Source organism: Cyprinodon variegatus, unplaced genomic scaffold (genome assembly GCF_000732505.1).
Source record: "Cyprinodon variegatus isolate N-32 unplaced genomic scaffold, C_variegatus-1.0 Scaffold501, whole genome shotgun sequence".
In the NCBI taxonomy this organism is placed as follows: Eukaryota; Metazoa; Chordata; class Actinopteri; order Cyprinodontiformes; family Cyprinodontidae; genus Cyprinodon; species Cyprinodon variegatus.
Genome location: NW_015150954.1, coordinates 600,884 through 625,368, shown reverse-complemented (window position 1 = coordinate 625,368; position 24,485 = coordinate 600,884). Strand labels below are relative to the sequence as shown.

Genomic DNA, 24,485 nt, shown 5'->3' with positions numbered 1-24,485 from the left:
AAAATCCTGAATGCTTGTTTCCATATCACCATTCTATATGCAACCATTTAGAGAGACCATCTTTAAAACCTCACTGGGTTCAAGAATGTTAGGAATTATCAATGGAGGCAAATGTGATAGAGGTTAATATTTAAACAGTTTAATGCGGTTTTTATGGATTTGTTTTGCTTCCAGATGGAAACTGTGGCTCATTTTGCCTGCTATCATCGGTGATTCAAACATGGGCCTTTCTGGGGTTGAGATGTAGCTGCTGGGATCCTCAGCGAGTCTGACCTCATGGATGTTAATGAGCGGATGATTTTCCTGGTGACTCGATGAAAGCTGAAGATGATTTCCATCTCTGATGGGTTTCTGTTTCTCTGTTGAGTCTTACATGCTGAAGCTGGACTCCACTGACTGCCAGGTTTCACAGGTCAATCCAATTTCTACAGCAAACATTTCTGACTTTATTTTTAATTTGTTAGCCGTCCCATGAGGGATTCCAGTGATTGGTCAGATGAGGAAGAGAATCATCTGATTGATTATAACTCATTATTCAGAAATACAGCTTTAAGAGTATTACAGCTAAATACAGTACATTATTTTTCCTTTTTTTAAGGAGGGTTTCAAGATAACTTTACATAAGTAGTTAATCTTTATATAATTTGTTTTTCTTTCACTATTTAAGTTTACCTCCTTATTTATCAGCAGATAAAAAAAGTAAGTTGCAACATCTAGTTTGATCACTGGATGGCAGCGCTGGTCACTAACCAAACCTTTAATGTGTTCTGTTTTTTTTGTTTTTTTTTTTAAGGTGAATATCTTAAGATTAAAAGTAAAATATTTGTTATCTTACCCATAAATGTTTCTACAATGGTCCAAGGTGCAAAATGTGTTTCCTCTATTTACTGCAGTTATCTGCAGGAGCAATGTCCAAACTAAGTCCTACAACTTTTAGATATCCCCCTGGTCTAACACACCTGAATCAAATGGCTTAACAAACAACTAATTTGAAGTTAAGTTCTCCAGAGTTGTGCCAAGGACCTTATTATTTGATTCAGTTGGGTTAAAGCAGAGACGTTTAAAAGTTGCAGGACAACGCCCTCTAGGACTGGGTTCTGACATCCCTGCTCCACATGCTACATTAGTCTGTTCACTAGAGGGTGATTTGGGCCACGTACATGTCGGTGTGACGTGCTGCACGATTTTGTTCTCATGGCTGCTTTAAGTCACCACCGCAGCAAGAAAACAGGGGCGACGGTTTGTGAAGCTGCATCACAAAAGACCAGCCACAGTGCACCTAAAACCCATCACAGACTCCACAGGAGAGTAGCAAAATAAAACGTTTGCCTAGTATGAAAAAAAAAAAGCCAAACTGAAGGAATAACAGAACAAGAGTAAATATTGGGGAAGCTTTTAGCAAGGAGGAAGCTCAGATCTGTCCTGGGAATAGCTCTCTTTTTACTAAAAAGATAAGTTCTTTTGTATAAAATGACCTTAATATTTATACATTTCCATTTAAGATAGAAGGCCAAATTGATCATGTGTGGAACTTTTATTTTATTTCTACAGATTATTCATCAGGGACTGTTCCCATTGAGTCTGTTCAGGGAAACGAGGGCTATTCAGCAGAACCTTTCGGGCTGATTGGGTGAAGTGAACCCTAGTGCCCACCCAACAAAGTTTGGTTCTAGCAAGTCTGGGTAACAAATCAACAGTGGAGAAAATACTAAACCAAACTGTTACAGTCTTGTTGTCGAGTTCCGCATTAAAACATAACACTGTAATGTGATTGACTGACCTGTTGTGGCAAGGTTAATTTCAAAAGGCTTATACAAAGTAGCACCCCTAGCAGGTCAGTCCCCCCGAGCAGGGGTCGTCAACGTTTTCAGGCCAGGGACCCCCAAATTGATGGCGAGATGGAGCGGGGACACCCTAATTATATAAATTGCATGAAATTGTGTTACATCAAACTGGTCCTATAGTCACTCTATTACAGATGGAGTAATGTAACAATAGTAATTTCGTCCTGGGATTAATAAAGTATTTCTGATTCTGATTCCTCATTGATGGGACAGGTGTTGTGAATGAAACGGTGCCCAGCTTGAAAGAGCTCCTGTGTGTCGCTGAATGTGAGCATTGATGACTGAAAGACATCTTCTGCCTCCATTTATCTGTTTACTACAGTGTGTTGAATTCATGTTAATATGTATTTAAAGACATTTCAATTAGTGAAAAAAATTGCAGGGGGGAAAATAAAAAAAAAATCTAATCAACCAAAACTTTTGTGACCCCCATGCAGCATCTCTGTGGACCCCCATTTTAAGGACCTTAGCTGTAGAGTAAATCCTTGTAGGTTTATTTTCTTTCATAATCTTAAATTGAATACATTAAAATCAAAGATTTTGTTTAAAGCTTAATTATAAATTAACCTTCTTGAGAAATGTTATATTGTGTTAGATTTTAGGGGAAAAAATAAATGAACAATTTAGAAGGTAATTTCTTAAGATCCTTCCTTTTTTTTTTAACAAAATCATTCAAAGATTCATAGTCCTCACTTCTAACTATTCAAGTTTATTTCAGAATAATTTATGCAAATAAATCTGCCACCTCCAACTCAATGATAGGAGGGGGTTCCCAGCACTTTAAACATGTGAAAATGGCTGCAAATAGAAGCATAATAGTGCAACCGTACATCTTGGATCGTGAGTCAGACCCAGAAGCATAAGAAATTAGGCCTTATGCACAAGCAGCAAGGGAGGCAACAAGCGGTTTCTGAATGGTAAGAAGGTAACCTATACCTACATGGAAGGAGTTTTTTTTTATTTTATAGAGGGTTGCTTTGTTTAAAAATACTTCTAGGAGGCAGAAGAATAAGACTCCAATAAAGTTAGTATGGTAATAGGATGGTTGATATAAATTATCATCATTATTTTTGTATTATGATGTATAAGTAATGTTATATATTTGGTATAGTTTACTTTTCTGGGTTTCCATGGGAGAAACAGTGCCTGCTGATTTCGTTGTAATGGTCTAAAACTTTACTTATAAAAATGGCTGGATGTTTTTTTTTCACTGTTTTCCTCCAGCACCCGGTCTCTATGGAAGCAGTGGAGATCCAGATGGAATGCACAAAGGGAATAGAAGTTTCTTTTCAAGAAACAAGGACTAATAAAGTTAGTTTATATTTTCAATCCAGATTTGTGTAATTTTCTTTTATAATCTTTTATAAAGATCTAGTCACTTTTAATCCAGCAGAGCTCAGCCCTTCAACATCATTTCCAAATGTATTTTATTTGTAAATTTTAGTTACAAGATGTGTTCAGACCTTAAACTTTTTTTTTTTTTTTTTTTTTTTGAGATACTTCATCCTAGTTGAAGGTTAAAGCTAGCAGCATTTAGAAGTTGTCAGGGAATACAAGGAGTTCCTGATCGATCATCTGTCTGCTAGCCATTATTTTTGACTAGGATCTAGATTTCTTTTTTATTTTTTCTGTAAATCTTCCAAAAGTTGAAGAAAAACTATCTGCATTTTGACTTCTGCATATTAGCTGATATCTGTGCAACAATGCAAAATCTCAAAAATAAAAGAACCACTTTTATGGCAGTCTTAGCGTTTGGCTACAGCTAATAGGAGCTCATACAGCGGATATACAAAACTTTGGCATTAAATCTAAAATGAACCACATGGAAATTTTAAAATTTAGACAAGGCAGATTTAAGCTTAAAGGTTTAAGATACATCAAATCCAGCAGGCGGTGGACATTTGAACATGGGAGTCAGTGGAGTCTCAGCTTGTAGATCTGAAAGTGTATTTGATTTTTAACAGCAACATCACAAAGCAGAAGAGTTTGCAGAGACTCCATGTGGAATCGAGATGCGGCTCCAAAAGTCTCCCGCTGCTGACCTCAGACTCCTCAATGATGTCCAGAAAAGGATCAGAGTTTAGGGAGCAGGACTTCATCTTCATCTGTTCTGTTCTTGCAGCAGCGGGAGAAAGAGGAGGTGGTGCTACGATGAGGCGAGGAGGAGGATGAGGAGGAGCGAGAGCAATATGGCAGACGGCAGAGCAAGGTTGCTGCCGCCGGTGGTGTCGTCGGTCAGGAAGGGCTCCGGTGATTCATAAATGGAGTCATCTGAAGGAGAGGCAAGAAGAGAAAGGTTAGTCCTGAAACACATTTTATTAAAAGAAGGTCCCCTTTTCAAACTAATTCACCTTTTAAGCTCACGTGTTATTTTTTTTTTGGATTAAAATGTGATTTATGTAATTTTACTGCTTGGATTACTTTAAATTCATGCTAAAAAAGCATAGCCTTTTTTTATATCAGGAGAGTAAAACATGTAACATTTAAATTTAATCTCAAGTGTCCACGTGTATAAAATAACAAATGACAAAAACTTGACCGAAAAAAAAAACGGTCACATTACAAACAGGAAGTGAACATCAGCAAACATTAGAACATGATGAACAGAAGCAAAGCGTTACATTCAATTATTCAATCAATAAAATTTTCATTAATCCCAAAGTGAAATTAAATGTTGCTGTAACTCATGGGCAGTTTCTCAACAAGTTATGGGTGTTGAAAGCCGTAGGCAGGAAGGATCTTCCCTTGCAGACTTCGCAGCTCTATGTGTGGAATCAGATATTACCATAAAACCAGCAGCTGTGCTCGTAATAACCCAAGTGTAGAATGGCTGATAAAAGCATGAAATATGAACTGAGGATGCTTTTCAAACGAACGTCTGAATTACAAACTTGTCTAGATTTGGTTAAGTAAACTTTGGTTCCAGTAAAATAAACGTCTTTCTCCCATATCCAGTGAGCACCATCTAATTGGTTATTGTATATTTTTTCATCTGTCTACAGCTTTTAAATATTGCATTGAACCAAATACCATTAGGATTTGAGGTTGATCTTGCAACATGTAGTCTGCCTTCTCTCCAAGGCGCTCAAGGTTCACAAAACAAACTATGCAGCTCAGTTGTGGAACCAAAGCAAACACCAAAAACTACTGGAAAAAGCTACGTAGATGCTAAACTCGTCACCTGATTTGAACCAAAGTAAACAATCTCTAGGTGTTAACACGCCTCAAGTCCAGTAGAACCACGCTATGGTTCTATTAAGAAGCCGTTATACCTTTGAACTAAGTGAGCTTCTCTAATTTCATTAGTAGATTTCTCTTTCATTGCGACTGTGCAGCTGTAAATTTCGTTTAGCAGCAGAGATGCTGGGTATGGTAAATAGCAAAGAATGACAGACAGGACCAGCCGGTGCTCTAGTGCAAGTCACAGTAATGCGTCTAAAAGCAGTCATCTGTTCCAAACCCCACACTGCCGTGACAAAGTGTAGATGTGAAAAATGGACATGAATAAGATTAATGTCCTCATCTAAAGAACGGAGAGAACATTTTTCATTTTGGAAAATAAGCAACATATTTCTGATGGAGCTTCTGAAACTTAATTCACACCATATGCTTGTAAAGAGCCAAGTAATTATTTTCATGTGTAAAAAAGTGAAAACGGTATGTGATAAGTACAGAGTATGCTTAGTGATTTTTATTGAAGTCACAAGTGGCCTTTGCTATAGACCCTGATCTTTTTATGTCCAATATGCTTTTCAGGATTATTGGAATGTCCTAATGTGATCTTTAGATTCTTTTCTCATAAATTATTCAGTTTTTTACACCATGTCTGTCATTACCATAAAAGGTCCAATACTGAAGCGTGGTCTGCACTCTGTTATACCACACCACAACACAAGAGGGACAATCACAAACTAGCTGTGGGTCTAGGTACGGCCGAGGCGGTGAGGAAGTGGAAAAATGTAAGGGGCAAGTTTATGGGACAACGGAGGGACATGAGGGCCAAAAAGAGCTGGGATCCAGGTGGATAAAGGGTCCCAGCGTTCTCGCGCACCTCCCTCTTCTAGCTGGTCCAGCTTCACGGGGCATTTTCCACAATGGAGGTCATACAAACAAAACAAGCTGGTAAGGTACCAAACAAGGAACATGCATAGTGTAGAGCGGATGTAGATTTGATCAATCAGATGCCTCCCGTCTGCGGTCACCTAGAATTTTGGAGAGGGGCACCAGAGTGTCTGCAGAAGGGGCGGGGGCACATTTGCATTCACTACGACACACATGGAGACAACCTGGTTTCTCAGTATAAATCCGCCCTGATGTTCTTGCTGCCATAGCTCACTGTTACTGTAGTCATTTCAAGATGATTTTTGATACCAGTCATTTTAGTGACATTCTGCTTGTGATCCAAAGTGTTTAGTGGTGATCCTGTTTTACCAAATTAAATTTCCCCTTAAATGACTTTCATATGACTAAATACTATGAAATAAAAAAATCATAATATAATTAAATTTTAGAAGCATTTAAGTGTCAAACATCCGATGGCTTTGATCAAGTTTTCCTATAGTCATAATTTTGACTTCACACAGAATTGATCTCACTTGTTTCACACCATATGTTGGGTACAAAAACAGTGAGGAAAAAGCTAATAACACAAGGGGAAAAAATTTTTTTTAAATGACTGGATCACAGTTTTAAAAATAGGTTAGCGGTCTAAAATTTTTTATCTAAAATGTTCTTCTTTATTATGAAAGAGCATGACCCCCCACACCCCTGTTGTACAAAGTAGTTTGGTCCACATGCAGTTTCCAGTGGGTGGGGCTAACAGCGCTCCTCTCTGGAGCTCTGTGGTTCAGTGAGCGGCAGGCTCACCCTATGAGAAAACCAGTGTGTGATAAACTAGAGGACACTGTGCCAATGTGTAAAAGCCAGCTAGTCATTAATCACATCACTTAATCAATGAGCTTAAGATTATAACATAAATAGATACACTTCTCCCACTTTGTCCAAAATCAGCCTCTGTTTACTTTAATCAGCTCACAGGTTAAGCAAAGAGTGACGCTTATGATGGAAAAGACAGAGGCAGCTTTGGACTGACGGGAAAACAGGGAAGAAAATAAAATAGAGGATAGAAGGAGAGCATTTATGTTTACTGTTTCTTCTGTGTGTTGGAAATGTTTTGGAGTGACTGACAGACATCTATACTTTTTACAGATAGATAACTCGATGAATGGATGTTTAAAACATTTTATCTTTTAGGCCTGCAGTTATCAGGTGCCTTATCTTGTTATATATATATATTTTTTTTATATTTTAGTAAATGTGTACTTCTAAAAGGTTACTCCATGTGGAATTATTCTTAAAGGTATTTTCTTAAAAATTTTCGAATTTAGTTTAAGCTTATATTTCCATGAAGCGTGAGATTTATAGACTGATCGGTGCATCTGCTGTTATAGTGCAGACGCTGCACCGGTGAAGAGAGAGCTGAGCAAAGAGGCAAAGCTCTAGACTTACTTGTCTACATTCCTACCCTCACCTACATTCATGAAACCTGGGTTTTGACCGAAAGAATGAGATCCAGGATTCACGAGCTGAAATGATCCTTCTCTGTAGGTTGGCTGGGCTCTTGAGAGGGTGAGGAGCTTGGTCATTCTGCGAGGCTCGGACATCTTTTTTAGATGACCCCTGGACGCCTCCCACCAGAGGTGTTCCAGGCATGTCCCACTGGGAGGATGCCGAAGGGACGACCCAGAATATACAGTGGAGGAACAAAGTCTCTCTGCAGGCCTGAGAGCACCACAGGCTTTACTGAGCGGAGCTGGAGGAGATGTGTGGAGAGAGGGAAGTCTGGGAATCTCAGTTGAGACTGCTGCCCCCAAGAAGCGGTTCTAAATGAAGTGGAAGAAGACGAGTATTTTGATGGACTACAGTGAAAATTAGGGCAAAGTGTGGATAAACTGTCAGATGTCATCATAAAGGTGTGCCACTGTCATCTCCTACTTTATAATGTTGTTGAAAGTGGTGGTTGAACATAGAAAAACTGAAAATATAAAAACTGCATGTTAAACTCCTGTTGGACTCCTGTGATTCAATGCTTGAACCCCTATTATTACTTTAAATCACAAAAACTTTACAGCATGTTCTGTATTTACTTTTTTGTTCCATTATATATTGTGAACCTGGCAGGACCAAATTACTGATGCAGCTTAAAACCTGCAGTGAGAAATAATTTGTGCACAGTTTGTTTGCTCAATGCTTTAAATATTCTGAGTGTTTTCTTTCACAGCTCAACTGTTTCAGAGCAATCAGTGCATGTGAAGACGATCCACCTCCTCGCCTAATGGACACTTCTTCATCCCGCTCAGCAGCACACGGCGTTTACTCTGCAAAGCCCCCATCAAATATCTGACAAATCAGCTTCCAGCAGCGGTGGAGGTGATGAACGCTGATTTGTTGGGGTAGACGCAGGATTTCCAGCCAGTGATATGGTGTAAATGTGTTAATGCTGTTCTCTGCAGTGACAGTTAGAATCACCTAAACTGCTTTGAAACAGTGAGGAAGTGTTTAAATCCTTCACTATGACAGCTGCGAGTTTTCACACTTACTCGGCTTCGAAATGACATTTACAGCTTCGCATGAAGCAGGAGGGATTAATTCAAATATGATGATGGCTCCTCAGATTGGAGGATTGTGAATAAAAACATTAGAAGAATTGCAAAGTTTTTGATGTGACAGTTCTTTCAGTTTACAAACATGATGTCACCTATCTGAGGAAAGTAAGGATACTCTACCCCTATTAGCTAGCACTAACCCCAGTTTGGTTGGAATGGCTTTGATATAATGCTTCTTGTAGACACTTGTAGACCAGTTTTTATGATATGGGTCTGAGGGAAATTTATGATATTCCTACTTTTATCTGAGAGATATTTGGGAAACCACACATCATTTCTAATAGATCAGATCTGTTCTTTGTGGACTCACTGCATACATGTCAAGTTTTGGATTTGAAAATATGGGAATCTTTACGAAATTAGCAGCGAGCCGTCCGACTATCAAGCTACAGTATCTATTATTTTTCAAGGCATTTGCACAAGAAATCTGAAATAAACGTTTCGATCAATTGCATCTACAATAAGGTGATCGGATTTTGACTTACAATGCCAACGAAAATCCTGTTTGGAGAGGCAGATATGTTTTAGTTTTTTTAATATATATAATTATATAATACAATAATAAGTGAAATTTGCAAGAGGCTGGTAATATGCAGGAATGTGGGAAAAAGGGGTAAAATCTGTAGCTGACAAACGGGAGACTTGACAGCTTTAATTCACTGGAATGATTTCTGTAATTCCATGTAGCAGGATACAGTTCTGCCTCTGGTTAACAGTAGCGTTCTGGATAGATTGGGGGAAGTGGTGGCCTAGTGTTTAGGGTATTACGCTTGGCATCCAGAGGTCCAGAGTTCAAGTCCCACTCCCACAGACTGCCACAAGCCATTCAGAAGCCATTAACAAAGAAACCGAGGGTAGGGGAGAAGACAGACAAAAGTATTTGGTTCTGGAAGTAAGCACTTGTGCAGTGGTTCTTCTCAGCCTTTTTAAACTTAGCTATGTGGCTCCTAAACAAGAAAAGATAATCTACATTCTAGATTAGGCTCCAAAATAATCTACAAATATTTTTCTACAACTTTTCTTTATTTTTTATCATAGCATATATAGATATATCTATATCTATATATATCAATATACATATATCTATATAGACATATGTTTTTATACCAGATGACTGCAGAAGGTTCAGCAGAGTTTAATTGAATCGAAACTTTACATTTCCTACATTTTTTCCCCTTTTCTTTCAGTTCTTAATCCCTCCCCCCTCCGTTCAGCAGCTAATATTTCAATTAACTTGAATGGAGGTCATAAAGCCGGTTACACAACCCTTTTACCATCTAGTAAATGGACCAAATTTATTTTTCCAGTTACACTGAAACCTCAAAGCTCTTTACCCTAGAGCAGAGGATGAGTTTTAAGGGGTTTTTTTTGTTTTGTTTTTTTACAGTAATTTTGACTGGCAAAGCCACATTTCAATCATGATCCATTTTCACACATCGCCTTACTGTTTTTAATGGTAATAATAAAACCATTTCAAGCATTTATTTTCCTTCATTTAAGTATCCTTTCCAAACAGGACTAACAGAGAATTCAAATCAGCCACATGAATAAGCACAGCTTTTTCTCCACAGTGACAAAAAACACTCGCTCAGAACAGGTGACATCTATCAGGTAACTAAACTCGACATCTAATCAACTCTCCGTTTAGCACAAGCATAAAAGGAGGCCTCATTAATGGGACGCAGAGGATGGGATTCACTTTCACATTTAGGAAAAAAAGCAACAAATCTGCAGCTGCATGAGAGTGAGGATCATCTTTGCAGAGAATTACAGACCAAAACATGAGTGGTGTTGACAGAAATTTAAAGTTTTACAAAATTAAACCAGGTGAAACAAACTTTTTCACTAGAGCAGTATGCAAAATGTTTATACTGTATATATATTTTTAATTTTTTGAAATAAAGGCATGCTTTACAGTCTCAATACAATAATTATAATTTCACTTCATGCCATTTAACCATGACCCTTAAATGGCTCAATTTGTGGCTGTACCCCCACAACACAGGAAGGCCAATCAGGAGAGTTGGTCTATTCTTTCAGAGGATGCCTTCTATTCCTATTGGTGTTCCCATGCCTTTTGGGTGTGCCCACAAATGGATCTGTTAACTTCAATTCAATTCAGTTTATTTATATAGCTATATATATTATATAGCTTATATATATTTCTCTCCAGGATAGTATCACAGCCAAACAGAAACAGATGAGGCAAAGCTACTATGAGAAAAAGCAGAGAGAGCATAACATTAGAGATTGAACTAACAGATTCTGCAGAGTGGGAGAATAGAGATAGAATGAAGCAGAATGATGAAATAGGGGTCCCTATGTCCTCCAGCAGCCTAAGCCTATAGCAGCTTTCACAAAATAATAAAACTACCCTTTCCATAGGGCAACTGTCATTCATTTGTCAGAAATTTGAAAACAAACATTAGGAGCTATTTGTGAGAATATTGGAGCAATGCCAGCAACAAGCAGTACCTGGAATGAAAATGCATTGAAGTTTTCCTTTTTAATCCCCCACCTTTAAAATAAACTAAAAAAAATATTAGCATAGATATTTTATATATATATATAAAAAAGAATCTTGAACAACCACAAAGCTCTTGAACATCATGTGAAAGTGTATAATCTAAGGTTTCATTTCAGGAGTTTATTTGAGAAAAAAATAAAGCTATGTTTCCTATATTAATGCAGGATAGCTGCTACTATTTAATGTATTCAATTTTGGATTTAAAAAATCATTTAATCCCAATAAACATTAGTTGTTTCTATTTTGGTAAAATATACATAATTTTTTTTACAGAATTTGGTAAGTCTAAATGTTACGTACTGGGTTTATTCTATAAAACATTAAGATTTTAATAAAAGTTTTTCATTTTATTAATTGAAAAAAAAAAGTTTTAGGTTCATTTTTTCTTTCACTAGATATAGATTTCCATCCATATTGGAGCTCCAGTCAGCTGTATTAATGTAAAAACGTGTGCTACAATTAAGCTCAGTTCATGTATTTTGTTTTATTTCTTGTCCTTAGTGAATTTCAGCCACCCTGCAGAAATAGACCATTGCAGCACTTGAATCTAGGATCTCATTCTTTTGTTCATTATCCTTCATTAATTGTTTTTTAAAATCAAAAAGTCAAGTTTCAGGTAAAATCTCTGATGATACTGTCCACGTTGTACTGTGCTGTCAAAGCAGGTCAGGAGCATATAGAGTTTATACTGGCATCTGTTTGAGTTTAAAATTTAGAAAGATTGGCTAAAAAGCACCAAAGAACTGTAGAAAATTTGACAGAAACCTATTGAACAATTGGAATACCTCAATTTGTCAAAACATTGTTTAGGAATTAATGGTTTCATTAATACTTAATGACTGTTAAGATTTATGTGAATGGAGGAAAAAAGTTACCAAGTTCAAATGAACGACTTTACCTCTGGAGCCATTTAACTTGTTAAAAAATGTAGAGGTCCGTTCACAGAAAATGACAAAATGTATAAAAAGGTTCTGACTCACTGCTTGGTTTGACGTAGATTTTGAGCTTCAAGCATGGTTTCCCAGCCAGGTTTGGATGTGGGGACGCTGCAGATAAAACACAAAGAAAGCTTATTTCCCTGCAAACAAGTCACTGTTTAAAGCTAGTCGATGGATACATGAAAAGCAATGCAATCCAGGAAAACAACAAAAACATTACATGAAAACATGGTCACACAGTAAATGTAACCTACTAGATTTACTGTTTCTTTAGGATATTTGGAAGGTCCTAAAGTTTAGCTAGTGATTCAAAAGCAACCCTTCACTCCAGAAAACTTTAATCTTTAGTCATTTATGGGGTTGTGAAGTAATCTTTCACTGACTTAGCCAGTCGGTTTGATCTCTGGACTTTGACTAGGCCGTCAGAGCAAGGAAGGAAGGAAGGAAGGAAAAACACAATTAGAAGGAAGGATTATGAAGGAACCAATGGGAGGACAGAAGAGGTGATGGGGAGAAAAGGAAAGCAAGAAGGATGTATAGCAAAATGAATGACACAAGGAGTAGAGACAGAAGGTGCATTTCCCTCAGCTTTCACTAAAGTGCATTTTAAAGTTTAAAATCCCAAAACTTTAATGGAAACGGATACACATTCAAGAAAACGGCCTTAAATTCGCAAAAAAGTTTTCACTTTTTTTGTATCAGCTCGCATGTTGCAAACCTTTACTCACTGATCAGCTGTTTCTGCTGTCGGGGTCTTCCCAGATGTTACTATTATTCACGTAAACATGGCTGGAGGCAAAATTGCCATTGCTAAGGGACATGGTAATGTAGGAACAACTTGCCCAAAAACCACACATTTATTAAAACTTATATTACTAATCTGTGGTCAGTGATGGATTTCAGTCCCTACTGAACATTTACAGGATTAAAGGACTAGTGTCCAAGCAGAATCTAGAAAAAAAGTCATCTATACATTTATATTTAGTAGAATTGATTATTGCAAAACATGTCTTCATAGGTTTGCATAAAAAGTCCATCAGACAGCTGCAGCTGATCCAAAACACTGCTGGCCGTGTTCTCACTAGAACTAAGAGAATAGAGCACATCAGCCCAGTTCTGCAGTCCTTCCACTGGCTCCCTGTAGCTCAGAGAATAGAGCCACAAATCCTTCTGCTAGTCTATAAATCACTGAATGGATCGGCACCTCAATACATAACAGATTTGTCACCAGTGCATAAACCTCCCAGAACACTCAGGTCTTCTAGCATACTACTATGTCCACCCAGAACTAGAATCAAACATATAGAAGCAGCGTTTAGTTCCTATGCTCTACTTTTCTGGAACAAACTGCCAGAAGACAGTAAAAGTGCTGAAAGCCTGAGTTCTTTTAAGTTAAAAACCTAAAATGTTAAGTAATGTATCATTAGTTTAAGTGTGTGCTCCAACTGTTTTATTTGCTTTACTATCTGTTTTTATCATGTTTTTCACTTAATTTTGCTTCTACAGTATTTTACCGTTTAATTCATGTGAAACACTGTCCGTATACTGAACTGTGCTATACAAATAAACGTGCCTGGCCTTACTGCTTGTTTATTACAGCCCTGTGTCACAACGTAATGTGTACAGAGACATATGACAACATTACACTTTGCGCATTTCCTTTTTTCAAACTTTTATAAGTTTGTTTAAGATTGGCATTTCGGTTGGATAGAACCACGGCTACAGATTAGAAAAGACAAGATTTAGACCATGGTATAGAGCAGGCCTGCCCAAAGCTGGCCCTCGAGGGCCGCTGTTCTGTAGGTTGTAGAGGTTACCCTGCTGCAGCACAGCTGATTATGATGATTGCAGTTCAGAAAAAGCCTGTTAATCAGCTATTGATGGAAATCAGCTGTGCTTGAGGAGGAAACCTCTAAAACCTGCAGGACAGCCGCCCTCTAGGGCCGACTTTGGGTAGCCTTGGTATAGGGAATAAAGTTCAGAATAACTAGCTGTCAGACTAACATATGTAGATATTTTCATTGAAACTCACGCTCAATCCAATGAAAGGAAGGAGCAAACAAACCCCAGCTCATCATCCCACCACCACCATGCTTGACAATCAGGCCATTCTTGGCCAATGACTCCATTTAAACAGACATGTCCAAATATCATATTCATACCAGATATTCCTGTGTCTAAGCTTACTTACAAGTCGGTATAATTAGGTTTTCCAACAGCAGAGTCAAACATAATCCAGCTGAATAAAAGGAATTTTATAAAAAGCTTTTGAATTAAATCTCCAGTTTCAGATTCTTTGTTCTGCTGTTTGACTCTGACCCGCAGAGAATGTATTATTCATGTTTCTGCTCTGAACCTGCTGCATTCATTACGCACACACACACAGTCATTAAGTGTCATTTAAAACAAACTGCGTCTCTGTCTCTGCTGGAGGCCTTTCAGTCCAAACGAGCCACAATTTAGGAAATGTTTTCCAGCTTGGAGGACAAATTATGTCCAGACAGAACAAAATGCCTGCAGCTTGCGTTTCTGTGAGTTTTGAACCTGCTTTTGCTTCGTGTTGTCTGACCTTTGTTGGTAAACCCTGACGGGCTCTTGATGTTGGGTTCAGACCACATCATCAGATGGTCATGGTGCCAGAAAACAGGTCATTTTAGAGGAGAGAAATAACACGCTCATTTCGAATAATTAGTCAATAGTTGGTCAATTGAAAGAGAAACTTGTCGTTCTTACCATTAATGTACCATTCCTCTCCTACTTTAGAAAATGCTCAATTTAGTTTGAAGCCATTCATCAATAAATGACAAATCTTCTTGGGGACTTGATGGGTTTATCTACAAGTGTCAAGCATTTCAGAGCAATCTGCTTCTTCCTCTAGCTAAAAACAAAGCACGCCATTTTTGAATTCTAGAGGTTTTAACAGGACAGACATCTAGCCTGAACTGGACTACGAGATTATTTGAATCATGACTCAAATGTATTCACACTGTAATTTATCAAAGACGAGGCAGAGATTACAACTGCATGGAAAAACTACAAGGACTCCATTGCTGCTTCTACAGGATTAAAAAGGGAAATTAGCAGCCAGGTGCTGATAAACAAACGCATTGGTCGATTGGTCATCATCACTGTGAGCTCCTATAAAACATGCAGGTCATCAACTATTCTGGAGCATCCAGGTGTGTGTTAATGAAATTTAAAAAATAAAAGACATCAACCACAACCTCAGAGAGGAAACGGTTATTAGCTGTTTTTTCATCCCAAATGTCCAAACTTTTAAAATGCAGAAAAAAAGAAAATGCAAATTAGCCATGAGAGTGAGGTAACCCAGATGCAAAGCATAATGTCGTCATACGTTACTCTTCGCTGCAAAAGAAAAACAGGAAATAAAGTTAGTAACGGACGCAGGTTCTAATCTATGTGTAGCAATCAAGAAAATTGCAGTTACTTTATTATGTCTTGTAGTATTAGAGATGTTGCACAGCATCCAGAGATCTCGAGAGGAAATGTGATTCTAATAACACGCCGGCAGCGGAAACAGCTGATCAGTCATGCGAGGTAAATATTCGATATGTCAGAACTTATTCAACAAATACGTTTCCAGCTCCTCTTATGTGCATTTACTTTTTTTTTTAAGTAAAACAGAATAGAACATTTAATTTTTGGAAAGAATCATAAACTAATTCAAGCAAGCGTAAACAAATTAGGGGGGAAATTTAGTAAGTTCAGTACTAACCATGAATCTATGAAGGAAGCAGAGGGAATAATTATTAATACTGTAAGTGTAAAAGTTTTAAAATGGCACTCGAATCCCAGATAGTCCAGCAAAACCTCCCCAAGCTGAGGCCTTACTGGGCTCTGACCTCTGGAGTTTTTGTTTTTTCACTATTGCAGATTGCAAAGGTCCCAGTTAGCATCCTGAACGTAACATCAGTGTTATGTTAAAAAAAAAAATTAAACATTTTTATTGTGTTCTTCAGAAAAAAAAACAAAAAAAAAACTTACTGTTAAACTGCATTTATGCCGAGTCAGGCCCAACTCCTTTAAATCTTTTCTTATTTTTAAAACTCCAAGATAAAACGTTCGTGTTAGGAATAATAAAAGATAAGTTTGATGTAAAGAACAACAAATTTGTTATAAACATTCCCTCTAAATAAACAAAATAGACAATTATTAGAAGAACAAAGCTTTTCAGCACAGTATAGGAAGAATGGTGATATGGACTCATTTTACAGGAACAGGTAATGATGCACGAAAATAAAATGACAGACTATTCTGGAATCACCGAGCTGACTGAGTTCTTCCTGCTGGTAGTGGTTCTACAAGCTGCTGAATTCAGAGCCGTTTGTAGTTTATCCAGTCACTAAATTTTAGAATTTAGTATTTAGAATATTACAATGGATTCTAATAGAAGTACAGAGCGTTTAGTACTCACAGATGTAGTAGTACTCATGTCCCGGCCTGAACTCGAAGCCCAGGCTGAAGGGCGTGAACAGCTGGAACTTCTCGGAGAACTTGAGCGGCCCGTTGGGGCTCTGTGGCCGGTTGCACTCCCAGCGTTTAAAGCCGTTCCTGTAGTGGTTGCAGCTCATGTAGCCGTCGTAGTTCACCATGTAAAGAACGTAGTGCTCCATGCGCTCGGCCGACTCTGGCACCTCGTAGTGAGGACAGTAGATGTCCAGGTAGTCATTGATTGCCACCTCCACTGTGTAGTCACCCCGGAAGAACCTGATGAGGTAAACAAGGGGCCCACATTTAATTTGATGAATCAGTAAAATTTTTATGAGAAAAATAAAGGAGACATCATCTGAAGAACTGTATATTTCAATCAGCAATGGTTTATTAAGTTATCTAACACAAAAGCTTGAGGTTTGTTTCATTTAAAAATACAACATCAGTAATGCTATATTCAGACCGCATGCAGCAGAAACAGCAAAAACGTGGGTGCTGCTTCATTTTTTATACTTGTACAAGTTTAGTTCTGACACGCAGCTGAAGCATCTTTGCTGCTCTAGCTGGCCGGTCGAAAAGCTTTTGCTGCTTCATTTTTTTATATTTGTACACATTAGGGTCAGACGTCCAGTAAAGTGTGTCTAGATGCTTCTGCTCCTGTGTTCAGTGGCAGAGAGCGGCTTTGCTATATCTGCTGTGATAAGTTGGTCAAAAGTAGTTCTAATATGTTTTTAAGTAAGAAAGTCCACCTGAAAACTTCATCTGTGCAGTCAGTTCATCAAGATTACGATCCTGCCTTCAAATATTATATCGCTGTAGGAGCCGCTCAGACCCCTTAAACAACAGCCTCTGGCCCGGTCCCGGTTTTCCGCTACTGTTCGTGGCGACTGGAAGGTGTTTTTCACATACGTAATCCAAACTGCAGGCACCGGAATAATAACATCAAAAATATTTTGCCTACAGGTTTCGACATTTTAAGTTATTTTAGGCGTTAATAAACTGTTTCAGAGGAGTAATCGTAGTGATCTGCATCAGCAGTGCTGTGTCTGTTTCACTGCCAGCTCCCAGATCAGCTTCTGATTGGCTGATGTGGGGCATCCAGCAGCAAAAGTAAAATTTTTCCAACTGCTGCTGCTTCTGAAGTGCATCACATGCGTCGGATGCTCAGAAGCTCTTGAGGCGCTGCCTCAGCTGCTCAGACGTGCTGCTCCTGCTGCTCAAAATGCGCTGCAGGACCTTTTGCTGCACCTTGATGCTTGTCAACCATAGACTTTGCATATAAACTAGCTGCTTCTGCTGCCTCTGCAGCGTGCGGTCAGAACGTAGCATAAGACACTGTGGTTGTGCAACTAGTTTGAGGGCATCAGAGTGAGAACAAGTTATGAACAATGCATGTCCTCTTTGTAGTTATGTTTATAAATGTTGATCTTAGATCAGATCAGGATTGTATAGATTCTTAACAAACACAGCTTGAGAAAGAGCATTTATTAATCAATCTGGTGTTATTACTACAAATGTTGCCTGGCGATCCTCTGCAGGAACTGAGAATACAGCAGAAGGTGGATCAAATATTCATTTTACAAGTGATAAAAGATTAAGGATCAGGGGTTGGCAGGGGCCAGGGGAGCCATAACCGCTCTAACCCAATCACTGGCCCAACGCTGTGGCCATCCCTGTCAGGTGATTTGTTGTTCCTCCTGGGATTTAATGTATGTAAATTATGTAGAACCATAAATTCCTTTAAACAGCACTAATGTATAACTATGCGTATGGCTTTATCAGCAAGGACCATAATGAAAATCTGGTCTGTCTTCAGTAATTTGTTTAAAGAAATTATCTTGGTTCATATTATAAATGTAAACTGAACTAAATTAACATTTGTTCAAGTGCAACTTTCCATTAAATGTATTCAACAGAGATATATGGGCAAAAATAGCTGGTTTCTGGTACTTGGACATAGGTCAGGGTACAATGATTACACTTTTTCCTGCCTGATACTGATTCAGATTTTGATTTTATTCTGGGGAACAAAAAACAGAAAAGACAAAAAAGTGCAGGAGATGTTAAATTGGAGGAAGAGATTTGAAATCCAACTGAAGATTAGCAAATTACAAAAATGTTCCTATTTATGCATCAAAATATGTGACTCTAATCATCTGATTTTTAATATCTGGTGTTTGATAATGTTCATATTGATTATTCGATTCTCTGATTTTCATCATTAGACATGCAGATCAACAACCAGAGCCAATTAAGAAAATTTCTGCAAATCTGTTCTCCAGCTGAATTATTCATGCATCTGTAGTGTTTTTAGTGTAGCTGTTAATGGGAGGAGACAGACATCGTTAAATACAAAACTTTCATCATTAAAGAAGAACATTAACTTTACAAATTAAAGTTGGAGTTCTTTCCTTTTTCTCCTCCCAACAACAGGGTGAAAAAGGGCAGAATATGTTTCTTCAAATAAATGTGACTTCTAACAGACATAAAAGGGAAAAATAGAAGAAAACCCCCCAAAAATTTGAAAATTAAAAAAGACATAAGACGGGAAAGGTAATGGGAAAAAAAGAAAACAGGAAAGGAATATATATTTACAAAAAAAAAGTAGGCAACTCCTCTAATGCTTCTTTCTTTTTTTTTTTTTTTATTTTTTTGTTTTTTCCGGGGCCCAGGGGGGAAAAAAAGAAAAATAACAGCACAATATGTTAATAAAAAAAACATTCCATTAGAGCTGATGAGACAAAACGTTTCCCTCATAGAAAAATTAAAGAAAGTGAAACAGGAAAATAATAGTTAATTTGTTTTGCTTTAACATTTATGCAAACGGCTACTTTAAAAAAAGCCTGAATGATTTTAGTTTTTCTCAAATTCATCACCTGAAAAAGCAGTTTTAGGGTTGAGATGATGATTTCAGAGCTGAAATTAATATTTTATCCATCACATTTTAAAGTTCTAAAAAACAAACAAAAAAGCTGTTGATGAAATATATAAAAGGATCCAAAAATCGAATGTTTTGAATAAAAATTTTAAGTTTAGCCATTTCCTAAAGCTGTGTTTGCTCCAAGCAAACCTGCTTTCATGTTTTACAATTTCCTGACAATTAAAAAAAAAAAAAACATGCTGAAACATTTCTGGACCAGATTTAGGGAACAAAAAGAGCAGCAGCAGCTACTCAAGTTCATGTTTCTAACATGAGCCTGCAGACGACATGAAAGAGCACAAAGAAGCAGAGCAATAAAAAGTGTTTCCGAGTTCAGGTTAATCCATCCCATGCATGCAGCCGCCCAGAGTTCACCGTCTCCAGGTCCAAACGCCACACATGGAAACAATTGATCATCGGCTGCTCGTGTGCGTGTGTTTTCCCCCAAACCCCGAGGGGCACCAATTAATCAGGGTGGACCGTTTATCAGAGCGTTTTGGTGTTTACAGAAGGGAGACGTTGCTACCAGCTGGACCCGCTTCCTGCCGGCAGCGGCCTCTTAGAACTGCTCTTGCTCACTTGGAAGAACTCTTTTTCTGCCGTTCAAGTGACGGGAACACCAGAAAATAAAACAAATAACTGAGCCACACTGATGCAAACTGATATCGAGACAGCTACAAACAACGGCAGCCGTCTTAAATCCCATCATCAATCAGGATTCGGTTATTTCTAACGTTTATTTTTCACTCTTAAGACCATTTTTTACACAAACATTGGTTTATATCAATGCTTAACACTGATGAATGTAGCATCTAGGTTTTCCTTAGTTGGATTTTACCCTTTTTAGAGCACGTTTGACATTTTTTTAAGGACAACATGCACACATTATGGACAGAACTTAGTCCAAAGTCCCCAAAAAAAACCTCCAGATCTTCCAAATCCAAAGGAACTTTGGTTGATTAATGAGGTTTAAAACAAATTACAGAAAATTGTGAAGATGTAGGTTTCTCTGATGACTTCAGCACAGATACATCAACAAATATTCTTCAGACAGCTGGTTGCTGATGACTGTTTCAGATCGCAGTCGTCATGCTTTAACCGTTTGCTTGAACACGATGAACTCTTACACTCTCCAGAGGGACCAAAGACAGAAACTAATGAGGCCAAGACTTGAAAACTTGAACCCACAAGCACAAAGCAGGAAACAACACTCCACCCTTGTGGGATTCAAGGTAAGGAAAACGAGCACTCCCCAGACAGCGGGTGGGTCCCTGCAGACGGCGGGAGGGGGTGTTTTGTTACTGTAACTTTAAACTTTAGTTTAGTCTTCAACAAGAAATGTTACAGTTCTGTGGTGAAGTTCAGACTTTTGTTGCGCAAACTGCCTGAAAACACGATTTCAGGTCCAAAACTGAAACCTAAATATGTTCAAGTCTGTTCTAGATGTCGTGGTTTATTGTTTGGGCTTGAAAGTTTGGATAGTTCTCAGGAGGCAGTTTTACACCACCTGGTCTGCATTTACTAAATCAGTCCCTTGTTGCTGATAATTTATTAAAACGCCACACAGATTCTTTCAGACTTTGACAAAATAATCCTTCACCACACCTTTTTCCTCACTGGTACATTTATCTTATCATTTATTAGTGTGGAGATATTTATGATGCAATCAAAGAAGAAGAAAATACTACAGTATAAAGTGAGGCTAAATGGATCTTGTTACAGAAAAGGGAGTTTTTTATTTTGTTTTTGCAAATAAACCCCAAGTAAAGAGGGGGATACAGCAAGTCCCCATAATTCAGAACATTTTCCTTCTGAATAAATCCAGTAGCAGTTTTTTTTTTACTATTATCAGAAAATAATTCAAGGCCTTTTAAGCATCTTTGCTAAAGGGTCCTAATATGAAATAAGGTTTCTTGTCACTTTTTTCTGAGCAATAGATAGCAAATTCCTAAACTGCAGATTCCTAGGTTAAATATACATTTTGTTTTTAAAATGAGAAAAAGATCTGAGGCCTGTTTCATGAAGTAGGTTTAAGAAACATGAACTCAAATCGTCAACTCTGCATCAATCTAGCTTCAGAATCAGAAATACTTTAATAAACCCAGAGACAAATTACTTAATTTTTAATTAACTAGAGTAGAGGAGATTGACTCTGAATTAAGCAAGTGCAAAACAAGTATGAAAAGCCATTATCAGTGGAATGAGTCACCATGTTTGTTTTTTTTAACACCTAATGATTCTAATGACCTATGACTGATTTTCTTTTTAGTGTTCGCACAAATCTACAACAAATATCTGCAGATTAAATAATGACAGAAGAACATGGTTGGCTTTAAGAAAAGCAGAGATAAAGGACACCAAGTTTATTCAGGGAAAAACTGAACCTGAACAGGTCATCTCTGGAGAGAATGTAACTATGATACCAGAAACGGAGGTTGAGTAATCTCTCTTCATGAAACAAAAAACTCTGAGGATCCCTGATTTCAGGTTTAAAAAACGTAAGAGTTTTCAGTAAACCTGCTTTGTGAAATGGGCCTCTGCTCAAATGAGGATCTTATGGGTAACACCTCTAAAGCCGGGCTTACGCTGTGATTTTTTGCCCTTTTTGGGGCGACTTTCCAGTCATGCGAGAACTTTCTGACCGGGCTCACTTTCAGCTTGATCTCGCCTTGTGTGTCCTGTAGTGTACAGGAGGTAAAGAGGGGCGGTCAGCCTCTCACGACCACCTCCTGATCAGGAATCGTAAGGTTGGGGTAAAATCAAACATGTTTGAAAATCAGTCGTTCAGTCTTTGCCAAATTGCTCAGTAGGCAAACAAGTATTCTTCTTCTTCTTCCTCTCAGATAAAAACACAGAAGCATGGCGGGGGTGCAATGAGTGAAATAGAGATCTGACTGTAAAATGTACAGATCATAATAGCCATGTTTGCTCAGCCATGTCTTTTTCCAAATACATTGTCGTCTTTTCTTTTTAGGGCTTTCAGCACAAATTGTTGCCTTGCGCAAATTGCCAAGGCAGCGCATTTCACTCTAGTGAGCTTCATATTCCTCTTCTACTCGTTTGGCTTCCAGATAGACGAATCCGAGTGGCGCCATCTCACTGCGGAGCTGAGTCCGACGAAGTTTTTAGACGTACAGCGTGAGCAGGTATATCGCATCAGAGCGTCGGGTCGCACAGTGTGGGAAAATACATTGTCAGCTGTGAACTCACACTGTACGACGAAACCCTGCGGTTTCGTCGTACAGTGTGAGCTGTAGCTGCGTGCAACGATTGAAAAAAATCGCACAGTGTATGCCCGGCTTAAGAGAGTTTGTGGTTCTGGCCCAGCAGGAGTTGTTCAAGTCTGATTTGGATGCAAACTAATTTCAACATGGTCAAAATAATTAAGCTTGGACTGCAGGAAATGGCTAGGTTAAAGGTAATTATTTGCAATTTCAAGCAGAAAGATTGTTTTCATTGAAAAAAGTTTAAAATCACCATTTAAAAAAATGTAGAATCTAGAGGATCAACCACAGAGAAAGTTTGAACTCTGAAGTGCTTTTTTTTCTTGATGATTTCTCCTCACAGCTGCTCCGCTGCATCATTTATATATCATTTGCATAATTTAACAGAAAAACACAGATTTTCTTACACAGAGATGCAACAACTGATCACAACAAAGCAAACTAATCAAACTTCATGTCTCTTTAAATATTCACGGCATTCAGAAATACAACAACGCAGCTAAAGTGTTCAAAGAAGCAGCACTGGGGGTGGGGGCGTCAGAATGGAGGGCTGTCCAATTAACCGGGCCAATTTAAATTTCCGTAATGAGGTTTGCTCAGGCTGATTTGGTTTGTTTTTGGCGTTCCTGATTAGCAGATCCGAGCTGGTTAATCACAGCTTGTTTCAGATTCAGCTCAAGCATCAACGAAAAGAAAAATGAAGAGTTGGACTTACACATTTTGACATGGGGGCAGGAGACCAGTAATGAAACTAATTAGTGTAAATCGGCATTAAATTAAACTCCAAATAAATTACTTTGATTGTGCTGATAAATACAGAAACTTTAAGTTTTACGGCTCTTCTAACAACCATCCAGACTCCTCGAATCTGTGTTCACATAATTTAAAACTTCATGTTAGTTGAAAAGCAGCAGAAAATGTAACTGAATATAAAGTTATGAAAGACTATAATTTCTAACGAGACATCCTCCAACTGAATATGACAAAAAGCCAAAGTTTAAAAGAAAAAAAGGAAGACTGATTGTCTTCACATGAAAATATTAGGAAATCTGCACAACAGTTCTAGGTTTTCGGTTGAACGTTTTAAATTAAAAACATAATCTATTTCCTAGAAGTTCCCTACCGTCAAAAATGCTCAAAGTAGTTATTTCACAACACAAATGGTGCCCTTAAAACCACATCATCATCGAAAACACTTTGACTTCAGTGGTTCCTTGCTACTGAAGCGCAGCTTTGATTATTCCCATCTGACCTGAACGCAGCATCAGTGCTCTCCTGATTGAGTTTGGGGTTGGTGGATGAGAGCAGCTGCAGCATCAAAGAAGAAACATCCTGCAGAATGAAAACGATCCCGATGATGAGAGAGGACAGAGAGATGCTTCTCTCCTCCGCCTCGCCCTCTTTGTCTTTTCTAACACCATTAGCAAAGTGCATGCTAACTCGGTTAGCTGAAGGATCGGGTGACGCTAACAGCTCGGAGGGGAGGCGATGCGTTCACTGAACTCTGTCCCCTCGTTTCTCACATCATTACTCATCACTCTAATGGACCGAGGCTCTCTGTCCGTCTCAGCTGGGTGACCAGGGTCACCACCTCCATCAGCATTAGCATCGTCTTTAGAGGACCAAAGATTGGGTGATTAATTGATTGAAAGACTGACGGAGGAGTCAGGAAATTAAGTTTCAAACCGGAGATGGGGATAGCAAAAGGGGAACAAGAACCAGTAAAAAACACTAGAAAACAAAGGGTCAAATCAGGACAAACAGCAGAGAAAATTGTGGCCCACAGAAAACTTAAAATACCAGGATGTACAGAGTAAACTGGAGCTCAAACAGAAGAAGATATGATTATATATATATATATATATATATATATATATATATATATATATATATATATATATATATATATATATAT

At 38.1% G+C, this 24,485-nt stretch overlaps 1 protein-coding gene across 2 annotated transcripts in view; it reads right to left on the bottom strand.

Moving 5' to 3' along the window:
• Positions 1–2,506: 2,506 nt before the first annotated feature.
• Positions 2,507–24,485, bottom strand: part of LOC107094694 (ephrin-A2-like) — a 121,575-nt gene continuing 99,596 nt past the window's right edge. Inside the window, exons 1-4 of one of the 2 annotated variants that reach the window (XM_015390477.1) lie at positions 23,823–24,019; positions 16,410–16,702; positions 12,017–12,082; positions 2,507–4,115 (exon numbers count right to left, since the gene is read on the bottom strand). In XM_015390477.1, the coding sequence (XP_015245963.1) occupies positions 3,991–4,115; positions 12,017–12,082; positions 16,410–16,702; positions 23,823–24,004 (666 nt within the window). In that variant the 5' untranslated portion in view covers positions 24,005–24,019 and the 3' untranslated portion in view covers positions 2,507–3,990. Of the gene's footprint in view, positions 4,116–12,016; positions 12,083–16,409; positions 16,703–23,822; positions 24,020–24,485 lie in introns of those variants that run through there. The other variant, XM_015390476.1, reaches the window with a different exon arrangement.